This window comes from Rhinolophus sinicus, chromosome 2, assembly GCF_057876585.1.
Source record: "Rhinolophus sinicus isolate RSI-liver-muscle chromosome 2, RSI-T2T, whole genome shotgun sequence".
Lineage (NCBI taxonomy): Eukaryota > Metazoa > Chordata > Mammalia > Chiroptera > Rhinolophidae > Rhinolophus > Rhinolophus sinicus.
This window is the reverse complement of record NC_142502.1, coordinates 86,425,707-86,443,728: the sequence shown is the minus strand read 5'-3', so window position 1 is coordinate 86,443,728 and position 18,022 is coordinate 86,425,707. Positions and strand designations below refer to the sequence as shown.

Here is an 18,022-nt window from a genome sequence, read left to right as displayed (position 1 = left end):
GAAAGTATAGAAAGCAAAGGAAGAAAGAGTTTCTAAGTGGAAAGTATGCGTATTAAAGATAACTAACATTTATTTAGCATGTGTGATGTGCTAAGTACTTTGTGTATTATTTCATTTAAATTTCCCACCCACCTGATACAGTAATAAAAATTTTCATCCAAATGGTTTAGATGAGGAAATTGAGGCATAGAGTAACTAAGCTACTTTCCCCAAAGACATGCTACTGGTTAGTGGTAAAACCAGGATCTGAACTCCATTTGTCTAACTCTTAGGCTCCCCTTCTTAACAAAGTTGTTGTACAGGCTAAGTGCTGCAGAAGAATCATGTAAGCTAAAGATGGACACAGGTCGATGCAAACTGGGTGTTAGGAGGTGATTGGCGAAAGTAGATGGGAATATAGACAGAACTTTGTGGTTTAGTGGCTCATTGTATGACAAGGAAGTGGAAACAGCAGTTTTTGGATTGGAGAGACAGGGGGGTTATGGGGAGTGACCACAAGATGACATAAAATTAAAACAAACGAAACAAAAACAAACAGGAAGGCGCCAGAAGAAAGTACAACAATGAAGATAAAAGTCTGAGTCGATAATTTATGGAACAAGTTTGAAGGGTTGGAATTGTGAATTAACCTTGAAGAGGAAGACCCAGTTTCATGGGAAAATAGCTGAAGACCAGAGAACCAAATTGTGAACCCAGGTCATAAAGCCAATAAGCAGTAGCTCAGGGACCAGAGTCCACAGTTTCTGATTGTCAAGACAAGTCCTTTCTACTAGGCCACCCAGCCACTCTTGCTGAATCATCGTCTGCTGGTTACTTACCGCCAATCCAAAGGGAGTTATTGTAGTTAATGAATAAAGACAGTATAGCAAAACCCACTGTAAATGCACAGCTCTACAGAAACACTAAGGACATCTTGACCTTTGAGTTTTTTTTACAACTCCCTCCCCCTACAGCTCTTTAGCACAGAGTTCTCACTTTTCTTACCTATAAACTGCCTTCCAGATACTGCAGGTTCCTACTTTGATGCCAAGTAGGGACTTAGGTGGAGAAAACTGTCACCCTCAGGGAATTTCTAGCTAAATTAGGCTCCACTAAGACTTGACATCAAAATGCTTCTGGTAGGTAAATGGAGCACAGATGGGAAATCAAGCCAGTGTGTGACTGGGCATGATTTAGAGCAACTGTTATTGATATGACAGATCCGAGCAGGTAACCCCATGAGAGTCTGGATTTCAGTTGCAGTGCAAGTAGGTGAAATGCATAATTGTGGGTTTGACTTTTGAATATTCTACACCTTGCCAGTGGTTATTGCAGCCATAATTTAGGTCATGTGTATTCCAAAGAGGTTTTTGATTTAAGAATCTAGATTTTTTCAGAAGAGCAATAATTAATGTAGTATCTATGCATAAGATTTTATGTATTTATTTTATGGTGATGAAATTTTTTACACAATATGAAATATTACAACTTTTTAACTTTGGAGGAACAACAATGGTCTATTTCTAGCACATATATTATCTTGGGCAAACATTTAAATTTTTGATTAATGTTTAACTACAAGTATACTCAGTTCCAGTAAAAGATCACTTTCAGGATTCAGGCTCAGTCTTGATGATTAGAATTCGGGCTCAAGGAGAAGCCGCAAGAAGTTCTATATTGGATATTACAGAAAGTGGGCGCCATACCTGACCTCTAGAGGATGTGGACTGGATATAAGATCTTAATCTTCTCTTACCTTATTACAGAAATTTGGATGGAGAAACAGTATTTATATCAAAGAGAAGTGGACCCAGGAGCTGATTTCACTTGGAATCATACCATTTTAGAAGGTACTCGGTTCAAAAGAGCCATTTACAAAGGGCAATACTGTAGAAGTTTTGGTTGTTGTGAAGACAGAGATGACGGCTGTGTCACTCAGTTCTATGAGGCGAATGCATTGTGTTACTGTGATAAATTCTGTGAAAGGGAAAACTCTGATTGCTGTCCTGATTACAAGTCATTTTGCCTTGAAGAGAAAGAATGGCCTCCTCACACAAAGCCTTGGTATCCAGAAGGTAGGCCTTGGGAATGTGTTTAAGCATTAAACTAGTTCATAATAAAATCTATCAAACTTTCTCTTTTTCTCTTTCTTTCCTTCCTCTCTCCATACCCCTCTTCTTTTCCTTCCCTCCTATCCTTAAGGTCAAATTAAAAATGAATAATGTGATCACCAGAATAAATTTCTTTGGATTGTTAAAGTGCTTTGGTTTAGATGCAGAGTACCTGAATCATACTTCAGGAAAGTTCTGGTGTAACAGCCATGAATGTTGGTCTGGATCCTGTTTTGAACATACACTCAACTTATGTAAGAGTTACTTAAAACTCTCTTTCTTTCTTTCTTTGTGAAATGTATTGTCGGCAAGACTCTCAAGCTTTTCCTGAGTGTAACCTCTTAGAGAGTCTCATGAAAGTCACATGATCATCTGCAGATTCATGTAACATTTTATTTATTTTTTCATGGGACTTATGGACCTTCTAGCATTAGAATCTGTGGTAGTGCAATGCCATTAAAACCAGTACAAAAGCAAAATAAAGTCAGCCACCTGCTCTGCCTAAGTGATATCAAATCAATTCTTCATGTGTATTTTTGTTTTATTTTGCCAATCTGGGATTTTTACACTATTAGAAACAAAGAAGGGCTTCATGTAGAGAAATTGTAAAAGTCTAAGATTGAGTAGATAAATACAGATAATTCATGGGGAGAATGATGGTATTTGCTATATCGGTCTAATTATATGAGAATGGCTATTAATTCTGAATGATCAATATATCCAAAATTTGCAACAAAACACAGAACAAAACTCTACTGCTGCATTTATATGAGACCTTATTTTTCTGTTGTCCATCATGTCAAATCCTCAGCAGAAATGCAGCTTTAATCAGAGCTTTGTCCCACTACTGTAAATGGGTTATGGTAACTAGAAATTACAGTTCAGAGACAATTTAGTAGAAATGAGGATTTGGTATCCTTATTTCAAAATCAAGACCTTGTTTCAAAACCCAGATGATGTTGATTTCATTCTTAATAACGTCATCTTATTTGTAAATACTGAGGAAATGCATCTTAAAAAAATTATGTGAACATTTTCACAGAATTGTCATTTATACCAAGCCTTTGCCCCTATCAATAAACAGCTTGCAAACATTTATTATTTATTTCACCCATAGAAGTGGTAGCTACACTTCTAGGGATGGGAAGTCTAATTGTTCATCAAAATGATTCACTGAATGTCTCCACTGTGCCAGGTATGGTGCTTAGCGCTGGGGCAACAACAGGGAAGAAAAAAGACAAGATCTTGTTCTCATCCATGTGAGAGTCAAGTTGGGATGTGTGTGTAAGATAATTAACAAATTCCTTGTACAATGGCAGATTGTGATAAATTCTCTGAAGGAAACATTTAGAGTGCTGTGAGAAAGTATAGAAGAATATAGCATTTATATGTAAAATAATGTATAACTTTAGCCTGGGGGGTGAAGGCAGCGAAGGAAGACATTTAAGCTGAGACTCAAGGAGTAAGGAGAAGTGATCTGACTTGAGGATCTGAGACTGAAGAGCTTGGCATGGTCCAGGAACTGGAAGGAGGCCACCATTTCTGGAGAGTAATGATAAGGGGAGGGTTGGGGTTGACAACAGACGAGGTTTCAGAGGTGATTAGAAGTCAGATTATGCCAGGATTTTTAGGTCATATTAAGGATTTAAGATTTTTATTCTCTTAGGAAAACTCATTGAAAGATGTTAAGTAAAAATAGGGTTGGCTTCAAGGGTGTTGAGTCTAAATATTATGCATAAGTGGCTTACTTTCAATGTGCTAAAATGTATTTGAGCTTTTCTTATTTGAGACATATAGTCTATTTAGAAAGGTAGTTGCTACTTCTTCAATGTTCATTTTTGCTTGAGAGCTGGAATTTTGCTAAGACTTTTATTCAGGATCATGTTTTAGGTAGAAGTTAGGTAGGTATAGTTTTTATTTCATTCGTTATGAAGGAAAGCAATTAATCACTTTATTTAGTAGTAAAAAAACTCACTGAGACTATAATTGTTCTCATGAAGGTTTTTTTTTTGTTTGTTTCATCTTATTGAAGTAGATAGTTGAAAGAAAATAGTCCTGTACAATATTGAAAAATTGTACCAAATTAACTAAAATGAAAAGACAGTGGTATGTTGCATGTATAAAGTGACTTTCCTCTGATATGTAAAGTTGTTCATTCATTGATCTATTAAATATTATTTTTCAGTTATCTAGTAATGTGGTATTGTCCAGATCTTTATAGTGTAACTATCCCAAGAGCCCTTTTTAAACCAGTGACTTAAAGCTATGTACATTGTCTTGAGGATTAAAGAAAGTCACATCCCTTTTGTATAAATTGGAAGTAGGGCATATCGGTAAATATCTTCCTTCTGTGTTTTTTTCCCCTCCCATCTCTGATGGTATCTCTGATGGTAGATACAGAAAACAAGTAATAGAGTTTGAAACAGAAGCAGAGTAGATTTTCCAGACAGAATCTTTTGGTGTAGCAGATCTTAAGGAAAGAGTCTAGTATACTATCTGTTGTGAACAGACCTAAACTAACTTGATTACACACAACTCATGTTAACATTGTTAAAAAAAAAAATGTAGGTAAGCCACTGACACACTTGAATTGGATGAGGGATATTTACTCCTTCACAACCTCTGTAACCACATTATAATTAAGATAAGCCACAGTCCAAATTCTACCATACATACTGATAGTTACAAAAATATATTAATATATTGGTAAGGAGACATAAATGAATTCATACAACGGCTATAAGCTTCATGAAATCTCACGTCCCTGTCCTTTTAAATGTTCCCACATCTAAATTGCATGAAACATTTATTGGAGGGACATGTGATACTATTACATGCATAGGACTCTGTTACCCTTACAATGGGTACCAGGGAATGAGAAACCCTTCTACCAGTGGCTGGACACAAGAACTTTTAGAGTTCAATTCTAAGACACATGGTCTAAGAGTTAAAGGCTTTTAACCTTAAGAGGTACATGTAAATTGTGGAGTATAGGAGTGGGACATGGCTTTAAAATATTTTATCTAATCTACATAAGTTGAATAATAGAAATTTAACCAGTAAGAGCTGATTACTTACCTTGTTTCCCCGAAAATAAGACCAAGCCGGACCATTAGCTCTAATGCTGATGCAAAAACTAATAGAAGTCCTTTTCTTATTTGAGTATAATATAAGACCATGTGTAATATAATATAATATAATATAATATAATATAATATAATATAATATAATATAATATAATATAATATAATATAATATAATATAATATAATATAATATAATATAATATATAATATAATATAATATAATATAATATAATATAATATAAAAGACCGGCTAGGTGCTTTTTTCAGGGAGACAGGTATATCCGTTATGCTGATTAACAAGCCATTAATTTTACCAATAAAAGCACATTTCTGACGTTCATTACACCGACATTCTAGTGTTTATCAAAAGGCATATAATTGAGGCATTTGCAGCAGCTGCCTTGGAATCTGACCTTTCAGAATACACACTGCTGACCACTGCTGGGATGTGGAATCCTGATTAGAGCAAGCGACTCCCTTCCCTAAGGTCAACTGTAGTCCAGCACAGATATTATAACACATTATGATGAAGTATTTTAAAATAAACAGCAGACATTTATCATCATCTTTTCTCCAATCAATAGACCAACTATTTCACTCTCCAAATATTTTGTATTAGTGACTATTAACATTGCAAAACTCCCTTAATTTCAACAGTCATTACTTTTTCTGTTGTCATTGAGATGCTATAGGTGTAACCAATTTGATTAACTCACTCTGAGATGCTTCATACCTATTTCACTGAGGAAATAAGGCCACCAGAAATTCTCTCATCTCTCCATCATCATAATCTTCAACCTACCTCCATTTGGGTTACTGCTTACCTTGAGTCAATTCCTCCTCCTGACCTTTGAATTCCATACTCTGTCTTTTCAAGATCTTCACCCTTACAATTGTCTCTCTCCCTCCCTCCCTTCCTCCCTCCCTCCCTCCCTCCCTCCCTCCCTCCCTCCCTCCCTCCCTCCCTTCCTCCCTTCCTCCTCCTCTCTCTCCTGAAGCATCATTTCCCCCCTTTTCTGATCAACTATCAATTTATAAAATGTGTTTTTAAAGCTTCCAACTTTGAAAAAGCCCTCCTTTAACTCCACTCCTTAACCAGCTACTATCCCATTTTCTTCTTTCTTTTAATGGCAAAATATCTTTAACTCAACTCCTTAACCAGCTACTATCCCATTTTCTTCTTTCTTTTAATGGCAAAATATCTGAAAGAAACATTTTGCTTTCTGACTTCCAAGTCTCTCATCAACCTGTTCTTACAAGACGTCATTTCCTGCTATTTTACTGAAATCTCTGTTGGCAGGGGTATTGACCACTTTTGTATTACCACACGCAATATTCAGATGTCTGTGCTCCTTTTCTTGACCTCCTAGCAATATTCTACATAGTTGACCACTTACGCTTATACGAAATACTTTCTTCGCTTGCTTTCCAAGATTCTACCCTCTCCAGAATCCTCTATTTCCTCACAAGCCACTCCTTCCCAGTTTTCTCTTCTCAATATCTGTTGGCTGGAGTGTTTTGAACTCAGTCCTGGACCTTTTTCTCTTACCTATATTCACACTCTCAAATGGACTTTTATTTAGTCTCAAAGCATTGACAAAATATGTATGTTGATGTCTCAAACTCACGCTTCAGCCTTGACTCAACACTGGATTTTCATAAACTACTCTACTTGACATTCTCCTTTAGGATGGCTAACCTAGATTTAATCTAAACCTGAAATAAGCAAAGCAGAACTGTTGATATTTTTACCACAAGCCTATTCCTTTTTTCAGTAATACCTTCACCGTCCCTCTATTGCTCAAGCCAAAATTCTAGTGAGACATCCATGATTCCTCATTTTCCTCAATCCCCAAACTCAGTCCATGAAGAAGTCCCATTTGCTTTACCTCCAAATTATGTCCACTGCCTCCTCCATCCTCACTACTATCATGCGAATCCTTCATTTTTCTGGGAACCTCACCCCAGCCAGCACAATAGGAGTGATACAGGCAGAGATTAGACCTCAGGATAAGGTCTTATAGGTCACAGTTTGGTTGTATTCTAAATCTGATGGGGAATAACGTGAGGATTTTAAGCAGGGAGTGATACCCCACAGATTTTAAATATCTCTCTAAATGCTGTGTAAGGAACGGGGGGACACTGGAGTTGGGAAGGAGTATAGAAAAGGAGTGGACTATGTCTCTGAATTGTGTGGAAGCTGATTATTCACTTTGTCAGCATCTAGACCTGGCTCAGATCTACTGATTATGGTTTTTGTTCAAGTGACATTACAGTCAACACAGTTTCTCATAGTCGACTGTGACTTGATGTGAAGGAAGGATGACCAAGAAATGGAACTTCCGATTTAGTACTGATGATTTTGGATAGGCCTGGTGATAGCATTCTCTTGACTCCAAAATTATTAGCTGGAGTACAGGTCAGAAGTGGGACAGTCATTTTTTTCCTTAGTACCTTTGTAAGTTTTGTCTCCTTTATCTATGTAACTGGGTATGTTGAACAAGCAAGATACATGGGGGATAATTAAAAATCAGCTTGGATTTTGTCCCCACTCTCCCTTTAAAACTAGTCAGGGAAAGACTTCCTTTGGCTGACTGAAAACTTGAATTGTTGCATGAATTTTCTGCTGCACCTAGGTAGTAAAAGTTCTAGGGTCTGTTCAGGTTACAAATGTAGCATAAATTCATTTATTAAAAACATTTAAACCTAGGTAGTGATGAAAACTCTGAACTTGATTTAAAGTTGAATCTTTCCCTTCCCCTGAGTTTGCTAGATAAAGAAGCTTGTCATCCAGGAGAGAGAGGTGGTTTCTGTCCTTCTTATGTGGAATGTCAAAAATATCATGTAAGGGAGGTGAATGGACACGGATACATAGAGGTTTTAGAGTTATGAAGCAAAATATTGAACTGTGAAAACTTAATACATGCTGAAGAGGAACAGTTGTGAAATGTTTCCTATGGAACAATTTTTTGAAAAATCAGAGGATAGCTAATTCCGTAAGTGGCTTTTGTGACATTGTAGCTGGTATTTATACCAGGTCCTTTGGATGCTTTCTGAACATGTAGATTTTTCCCTATGATTGAGTGACTAAAAAGTTAGAATTCATTTTATTTAATTAGGGACCATAGATGTGATCTGTCAATCACACATTTCTGTCAAAAAACTTTTCACATGACAAAGTAGTGAATTTTGCCACTTTGCTAATTCAGCATGAATTTTAGATTTATGCAAATTATATTTTCAAAGGGGATTTAATTTGTAACCAGAGTACTATTTTCACAATGTCTTACTGATGGCTTTCATAATATGAGAATTCACCATTGATCTAGTTTGAGTAGTTTATATAGTCTGGTAAACTAACAACTAATTTCAGTTAATAGTTGAGAAAGATTTGGGTTTGGAACACAAATGGCTACAATTTTGTCGGTACCATAAATTTTTCTCCTGATTTAAATCCTGAAGAAATAAATATAATTTATCTTTGTCAGGTGAATTCAATGAAATAGCTCGATACTGTGTTCAAAACTTTGAGCTCCTTACTCTAGTCATACAATTAATCATATTCACTTACGAGACTTGATTAGATTTCTTAAAATTTATTCAAACACTATTTTATTGCCTACTTATTTAAACACATTTTTTTTTTTAGTGTGGTTAGTGATTAATTCCTTGGTAATCTAGTTTATATGCTTTACAAATCCTCTCTGTTGAAACATAATATGCAGTTTAAAAATGAAAGTGCATGGAATAAACCCAGAAGAATTTGATATATAAACCTTGACACAAACCAGATGTGAATTTCCCTCAGTGTGACATCACATATTTTTGCATAACTGAAAAAATAAACACAATTTTAGATTACTTGTTTTATTAATGCACGTTATTACTCAGTTTAGAATTTTCATTTGTTTACATGCTATTTGACAGGTTGCTTCAGAGATGGCCACCATTATGAAGAAGGATCAACAATTAAAGAAAACTGCAACTCTTGGTAATGAATTTAAGTGGCAGAAAACTGAATTCTGCTTGTGTTTTCTTCAAATAGAAGGATTATAAGTGAAAAAAATGCACATTTAAATACAGATAGACAGAATCATGAGTCATAAGCTATCACACATCTGTAGCTTTTTATAAGCATATTGAATTTTAATGAATGTTGAAATATCCAATCATGAATATATTTTTATTGCTTGAGTTTGATGTTCATGACAATGTATAGCAGACCTAAATTAAATATACCTATTAATTATAAACATTCTAACAGGCAAATCGTGTTTCTTTGAACGCAGTAACTATATATATATATATATATATATATATACATATGTACATATATATGTATATATATATATACATATATATGTATATATATATACATATATATATGTATATATATATATATATACATATATATACATATATATATATATATATATATATATATAAACAGGCTCCCTTAAAAGGATTATCCTGTAGAAATTTCCAATTACAAACACATTGAATCTAACGTCTAAATTGTGTTGTGTTTTCAAACTTCTGTGAATGTGTGGTTATTTCATTTATTAATCGCCTGGAATAGAAGATAAGAGCACAGTGAGTGGTAACTAATGCATGTGTTATGATTTATTTCTGTCCCCAATCAAATAGGCATATGACTAACAGTAATCAAAACATGTTTTATGCCTTAACAATGTGCAACTCTGGTTATTCATTTTGTAAATGTACTTCATAAAGGCCAGGTCATTTTTGTAATTTTTATATCTTTGCAGTACATGCTCAGGACAGCAATGGAAATGTTCCCAGCATGTGTGCCTTGTTGAACCAGAATTAATTGACCATGTCAATAAAGGAGACTATGGGTGAGAGAAATCTTGCTTTTTAGGCTTTTTTTTTTTTTTGTACTCGCAGTTACTCCTCAGGTTCCAAACAATGCATTTCCTTCTAAAGATAGTAATTATTTCAAAAGAAAGAGTGGGATAGAAATGGCAAGGGTGGTAGAAAGGTATGTATAATTGGAATGCACAGAGGTGAATATTAAATAATTAAAAATTAAAATGCACAAAGAATAAATCTAGAATATAATAATAGCACAGACATCTGAACATAAATCTAGTCTTAAATTGTCTAGAAAGGAGCAGTGTCATATGTGAATGAGGAGAGTAGGGGGCGCTTTAGTTTGGATAACTATTCAGACAAAATCAGGAAGTAGGCATAACTGATTTATTCATGCTTACCATCTTTCCTTAGCTGCGGATCCTGACCCAGCCAAATCACACGCTCAGCTATCCTGGTAGCATCGAGCCTTATGAAAGTAGTTTATATCTTGATGATCCCTTAAATAACCAGCCCATCTAGACAATTTCACTGACATGGCTGATAGCTAGCCAATTTTGCTTACAGTTCAGTCAAAAGACAGGTTGAGACACTTTGCTAATAAAGTAAAGATAGGGCTGATTGCCACTTAAAAACAAACAAACAGCTGTTTGATGCTCTCCAGCAGATTAATAAATTAGGTGGCTTCTCCACTTACAAAGAGGAAACTGAGATGTAGGTGCTAACACTGGCTTTCTTTACTGAACTGAAAGGAAGAAGGATAGGCTGGTTGGCGCCTGCCTCAGGATTTTTCCACTGCCATTGATCAAAGCTCTGTACACCCTTGATAATATTTTCCACATTTTGGAAAATATTTCACATAAGATTTATTGTGAGCAACCATAAAAGTGAAGTAATCCTGAAATGTACTTTTAAAATTTAGAAATACCATTTTCTTCCACACTTAAGACGTGTTTTCCAGCACAGTGGGGACACTGTTTTAATGTACCCAAAGTGTTTTCTTGGAAGACAAGAAATATACAAAGCCACATTTGTTGACATTAATATTCTTTAATCATTCTCACTTTCTCTCTCTCTCTCTCTCTCTCTCTCTCTCTCTCTCTCTCTCTCTCTCTCTCTCTCTCTCTATATATATATATATATATATATATATATATATATATATATGTTTAATCAATATTTTAGGTGATAATATGGTATTTTAAGTATTTCTAGGGAAAACTCATTCTAATTTTCTGTGGTTAAGTGCTATTTAAATCATAAAAGTATGTGTCATTATGAGAAATGATTGGAATTAGGTTCCTAACAAGATTCAAATGCTTGACCTATAAGCACACACTTCCAAGACGCCATAATCAACAGTCTGCCATGCTGTCACCAGAACCCATGAGAAACCACAGCCTAAAGCAATGTGGAAAGAAAGTACATGTAAGAGTACAGAAGCTGTTGGGAATGTGGTCTTTTTTGGAAGGAAGAATTTTCTTTCCATCGTTTGTTTATGGTCAGAGAACTGTAGGACTATTTAAGAGGCAGGGACTTGTTCTTTCAGTAGCACACACAGATGACTTTCAAGAATAAAAAGTGAAGTATAATTGGAGCAAAAGGAAATATACACAGACCAAAAAAAAAAAAAAAGTTAAGTAAAGGAAATGACCTATGAAGGAAAGGAGTAAATCTAAAATTACTAGGGGAAACAGGAGAGAGGAAGTCCTCAAATTTAAAAGAAAGTTCTAGTTCTCAGATACTTTCTGTTCCTCAAGTTCAAATTATTTTCATGTGAGAAAACAAGATCATATCACTTATTATTTATTAAATGCTTTTAAAAATAGCCTACATAGAAACGTATACAACCTTTGCTTTAAACCATTGATTTCTCGCATCTTGGTAGTTTTTTAGATCCAGGTCTTTATTCATTGTACATAACCCATTTCAGTGCTTATTTATTCCTTGTGTTATTTTTAATGCAATCAATTAATAATAACAAAAAGTGTTTATTTTGTGGCACTGCTAAGAATATAAATAAATAATTTCTATCTAATAAATTCAATCTAGCTGAGAAGTCAACATGTCATAATTTGAAAAACGATTTCTAATGATAAGATAGTATATAGGTGCCGAATTAGTGGCACAAGTAATAATCAGCCAGTTAATGGAACAAAGGGAGATAGACAACCATTTCAATTATCTGATGCTGTACAGAAAAATGTAGCACTCCAGAATGTATCAACTCCAGAAATGTACCACTCCAGAATGTAGCAACTTAAAATGACAAGCTTTTCATTTGTTCCCGTCAGCCATTTGGGTGGATTTAGCTGAGACTTTTGCTGGACTCTCCTGGAGTTATTCATGTACCTATAGACAGCTGGGGCCTCAACTGGGGCTGAATTTTCTACAATGGCCTCATTCCCATGTCTGGTGGGTGGTGCTGATTATTGGTGGGCTGTGTATCTGTAGCAGGCTAGCGTTAGCCTTTTCACATAATGACAATCTTGTAAGACATGAGTGGAAGCTGCAAAGGGCCTCTCTTAAGTCCTAAGCCTAAAATTTGCATGGCAACAATTTGCTTTCTATTGGACAAAGCAAGGCACCAGGCCAGCTCACAGTCAAGGATTGGGGCAATAGACTCCACCTCTTGATGGAAAGAACTGCAAAACATTTGTGGCCATTTTTTTTTTTTTAATTCAAGTTTATTGGGGTGACAATGGTCAGTAAAGTTACATAGGTTTCAGGTGTACAATTCTGTAGTACATCATCTATAAATCCCATTGTGTGTTCACCACCCAGAGTCAGTTCTCCTTCCATCACCGTATATTTGATCCCATTTACCCTCATCTATCAACCCACACCCCCTTTACTCTCTGCTAACCACTAAACTATTGTCTGTCTATCAGTTTTTGTTTCTTTCTTTGTCTTGTTTTTTTGTTATTTTCAGTTTTATATCCCACATATCAGTGGAATCTATGGTTTTCAACTTTTTCTGTCTGACTTATTTCACTTAGCATAATAATCTCAAGATCCATCCATGTTGTTGCAAATGGCACTATTTCATCTTTCCTTATGGCAGACTAATTTTCCATTGTATATAGCCAAGTTTCCATGTCTTGGCCACTGTAACATTTATGGCCATTTTTAATCTATCACATCTCTAAACTTGATTTTTCTTGTGAACTCAAAATCTAGTCTGTTGGATAAATTGGCTTTGATTTTTTTCCCTGGTTTTTCAAAATCAGCATAGCCCACACTGAAAGGATTAACCTCTTCTGCCTCTCCTGGATTACTGGCATCCCCTCCACCTTGTCAACCAAGCCAGAAAATTTGAAGTTAGTTTGATTCTTCTTTCCTGTTCACTCTCAGTTACTAGGCTCTTATAATCCCCACATTTAAAGTTTCTTTTAAATATTTATTTCCTCTATTCCTTGCTATATTCTAATATATTTCTTCATCAAGCCTAGTTTGAAATGACCCAGCTTTTCTCTCTGTTTCCAGACTGACCGAATTCCAACCAATCCTTTATACTTTCATGGTTATCCTTCTAAAACAAAAGTTTGATTCTGCTGCTCATGTTCTTAAAAATCCTCAGTGACACTCCATTGTTTATAGAAAATAATTATACTCCTTACCATAAATAACAATCTGTCCCAAAAGCCTCTTTACTGCCTCATCTTTTACACCTTTTCCAGCCTCTGTCTTCCAGTCCCTCTCATAGTTTAAGTGTTAATTGATCTGCTATTCCCCAAATGTGCTACCCAATTTCAAACCTGCATGCTTTGCTCTAGAGTTGTCTTTATTTAGAATAAATGCTTTCTTCTTTTACATCTGGACACCAAACTCATTCTTCTTCCAGACTGAGCACTAAAGTGACTTTCTGTAAAAAACTGTACCAACTCCTTCAGGAAGAGTTATGTTTCAGTTTTCTACTATGATCATACTTTGATCTACTGCTAATATATGACACATACTGAAGTTATTTCTATCATCGTAGTCTTTTTTAGGTATGAGATCCTTGAGGGTAAAAATATTTATTTCAGTGCTTTCAGTGTTTATGAGAGATTGTGATAGATAAATTAAGAAGGTTCAATAAATGTTAAATTGGATTAAAAGGAAAGTGATGAGTCCAGGTCAAAAGAGGTTGATGTAGGCTATTGCCTTTCACATTTTTTTGAGCGTAAGTCACATTAAAACATAACATTTAACTTTGTGACCTGGTACACACACACTATATATGCATGCACACCATATATATATATATATATATATATATATATATATATATATATATATATATATATATATATATATATAGTACTTAACCCTTACTATGTGCAATAAACTAATATTTCCTATTATTTTCCCTATATTTTATTTTATTTTTTTAAAATACTGATCCCTGCTCACTAAATTGATTCATTAAATGACCCACAAATGTTTCTAAATGTTTGAAAACTACTAGTGTAAGGCACCAAAAACATACTTTTCTGATATTATGATTTTCTAAGACTGGTCCTATTAATTTCTTAAATAATGCTGTAATATCTAATATATTCAGAGGATTTCTTATTGAAATTCCTTGGGTAATGGAAATTTCAGTTTAAAATTATGGCTCAAAGTTGCTTAAGGTTTTATGAACTAAGGGGAAAGCATTAATTTGTTAGGCATATTATTGAAAATTGAGTATTATCTTCATTCATTTTTACTAGCCTATCACATTATAAACAATGTTAGTAATAAACACAACAGGATAAGGTTTAGATGTAAGTGCTGAAAATATATTGCCCTCAATTTGTAGATAATTCAAACAAGCAATGATTAAATTACTTTCATCATTTTAAAAATATTTTTTAAATATTTTTTTTACAGCTGATATACAACACTATATAGCTTTCAGGCGTACTACATAGTGATTAGACATTTATATAACTTACAAAGTGATCACTCCAATAAATCCTGTACCCATCTGACACCATACATAGTTATTATAGTATTATTGACTATATTCCCCATGCTATACTTTACATCCCTGTGACTATTTTGTAACTACTAATTTGTACTTCTTAATAGCTTCCCCTTTTTATCCAATTTTCCCAACCCCCTACCCATATGGCAACCATCAAAATGTTTTCTGTATCTATGAGTTTGTTTCTGTTTTGTTTGTTTGTTTATTTATTTATTTATATATTTTTACATATAAATGAAATCATATGCATTTGTTTTGGTCTCACTTACTCTACTCAGCACAATGCCCTCTAGGTCAATCCATGTTGTTGCAGATGACAAGATTTCATTCTTTTTTATGGCTGAGTAGTATTCCATTGTGTATATGTACTATTTCTTTATCCATTTATCTATTGATGGACACTTAGGTTTCTTCGAATCTTGGCCATTGAAAATAATGCTGCAAGGAACATACAGATGCATACATCCTTTCAAATTAGTGTTTTGGGTTTCTTGATATAAATACCCAGAAGGAATTACTGGGTCCTTCTTTGTCTCTTGTTTTAAAGTCTATTTTGTCTGATTTGTATTACTACCCCAGGATTTTTTTTTTTCTTTCCATTTTCATGAAATACTTTTTTCCATCCCTTTCTTTTCAATCTGTGGGGGCCTTTAGATCTAAGGTGAGGCTCTTGTAAATAGCATATATATGGGACTTCTTGTTTTAGCAATTTAGCCACACTATGTCCTTTGGTTGGAACATTTAATCCATTTACATTTAAAGTAATTGTTGATAGATATGTAGTTATTGCCACACTCCTTTAGCTTTCTTTTCCTTTGGTCTGGGAGCTTTTTGTAGCTCCTTCAATTCTAAATGATAGCTTTGCTAGGTAGAATAATCTTGGCTGTGGGTCCTTTCTTTTCATTACTTTAAGTACTTTGTGCTCCTTCAGGTCTGCAAAGTTTCTATTGAGAAATCAGCTGACAGTTTTATGGGAACTCCTTTGTAGATAACTGACTGCTTTTCTCTTGATTCCTTTAAGATTCTCTCTTTGTCTTTACACTTTGGCATTTTAATTATGATGGGCTTGGTGTGGGCTTCTTTGGGTTCATTTTGTTTGGGACTCTCTGCCCCTCCTGGGCTTGTTTGTCCATTTCCTTCATCAGATTAGGGAAGTTTTCTGTCATTATTTCTTCAAATAAGTTTTCAATTCCTTACTTTCTCTCTTCTCCTTCTGGTACCCCTATCATGTGAATGTTGGTACACTTGATGTTTTCCCAGAGGCTCCTTCAACTATCCTCATTGTTTGGATTATTTTTCTTTTTGCTATTCAGAATGGCTATTTTGTGCTACTTTATCTTCCAAATCACTGATTTGATCCTCTGCTTCATCTAATCTAGTGTTTATTCCCTCTAATGTATTCCTTATTTCAGCTATTGTATCTTCAGATCTGATTGGTTCTTTTTTACGTTTTCTGTCTCCATTTTTATGTTTCCTGTCTCTTTGTTGAAGTTCTCCCTGAGATCATCGAGCATCCCTATAACCAGTGTTTTGAACTCTGCATCTGGTAGATTGCTTGTCTCCATTTTAATTAGTTCTTTTTCTGGAGCTTCATTCCATTCTTTTGTTTAGGACATGTTTATTTGCCTCCTCATTTTGACTGCCTCTCTGTTTTTGTTTCTACGTATTATGTAGAGCTGCTTTATCTCTTGGTCTTGGTAGGGTAGCCTTATGTAGCAGGTGTCCTATGTGGCCCAGTGGCACATTCTCCTTGGTCATCTGAGCTGGGTGCTCCATGTGTGTCCCCAGTGTGGGTTGTGTGTTCTCTCCTGTTGTAGTTGAGCCTTGATTGCTGTTGGCATGTCAGTGGGAGGGATAGACCCACAGGCTGTTTGGTTATGAGGATTGGCCATGACTACTGCGGAGGAGCTGTTCTGCAGGCGCTGACCCTGTGGAGTAGGATTCACTTTATTGGGGCTGTGGGGTCTGCCATCTGCCCTTTGGGTGTGTCATTTGTGGAAGTTGGCATTTTTGTGTGGTCTGAAGTTAACCACTGGGTGTAAGGTTTTAAGGCCTCTTGGGAGGAGGTCTGGTGCAGGCAAGGTCAGCCAGTGCCTGTGCCCTGCCTAGGGCCACTTGGTATGAGTTACAAAGTGATCTGCAGATGGTTGCTACTTGTGCTGGGCTTAGAGATGTCTGAGAGAGGCTAAACTGGGTACTGAAACTGGCTGCTGCTAGTGCCAGGTTTGGGACTGCTTAGCAAGAGGTACAGGGCTCAGTGAGGCCAGATGCTGCTTCTTTGAGGTTTGTGAATCTTTGAGAGATTTTAGAAATGTCCTCAGAATGAGCCACGACAAATTGTTTGTATAGAGAAGCCACTGGAAGCAGCTTGGGTGGGCTCGCAAGTTGGATTGGACAGGGTCTTGGGGAATCACCAGGCCAGGGTAAATAAATGGTGTTAGCCTTGCTGATAGAGACTCAGATAATGTGCCTGCCTGCACCTGCAGGCTGGGTGGGGGAAGGACTCAACAAAGGAACATTGACTTCTACCAGTCCTTCTGTCTGGAAGAACTCTGACTCTCCAGCCCACGCCGTGAAGCCAGAAAATTGAGTTCCTCCCCATATGACCTTGGCACCCTTTGAGCTGCTGCCCCAGAGCTGGAGCTCAGAGTAAGTCTTGTCAGTGAGGAAGTCCATGCATGGGCCTTTTAAGAGGAGCACCTGGAGATCTAGCCACACTCTATGTCACTCAGCCACAATCTCCACTGATTTTCACAGCCAGAAGTATGGGAACTTCTCTTCCCAGCACTAGGACCCTAGGCTGGGGAGCCTGGTGTGGGCTGGGACCCCTCACTACTCAGGGGGGAATCTCCAAAGCTGAGATATCCCTCCTGATTTTTAACTGCTACATGTGGGTTTGGGATCAGCCCATTCTGAGTCTCTGCCCCTCCTGCCAGCCCCGAGGTGGCTTCTTCTACATGCCCTTAGTTATAGGGCTACTGTTCAGCTAGACTTCGGGTGATTCTCAGTGATGGCTGTCTTATAGTTTAGTTGTAATTTTGATATCTCATCTTTCTCATT

At 36.0% G+C, this 18,022-nt stretch overlaps 1 protein-coding gene across 6 annotated transcripts in view; it reads left to right on the top strand.

The window, feature by feature from the left end:
- Positions 1 to 987: 987 nt before the first annotated feature.
- TINAG (tubulointerstitial nephritis antigen) overlaps positions 988 to 18,022 on the top strand; it is an 84,958-nt gene continuing 67,923 nt past the window's right edge. For 3 of the 6 annotated variants that reach the window (XM_019734587.3, XM_019734586.3, XM_088795647.1), the window contains exons 1-3: positions 1,592 to 2,054; positions 9,103 to 9,166; positions 9,945 to 10,034. In XM_019734587.3, the coding sequence (XP_019590146.3) occupies positions 1,700 to 2,054; positions 9,103 to 9,166; positions 9,945 to 10,034 (509 nt within the window). In that variant the 5' untranslated portion in view covers positions 1,592 to 1,699. Of the gene's footprint in view, positions 1,119 to 1,591; positions 2,055 to 9,102; positions 9,167 to 9,944; positions 10,035 to 18,022 lie in introns of those variants that run through there. The other 3 variants (XM_074333107.2, XM_074333108.2, XM_019734588.3) reach the window with 3 other exon arrangements.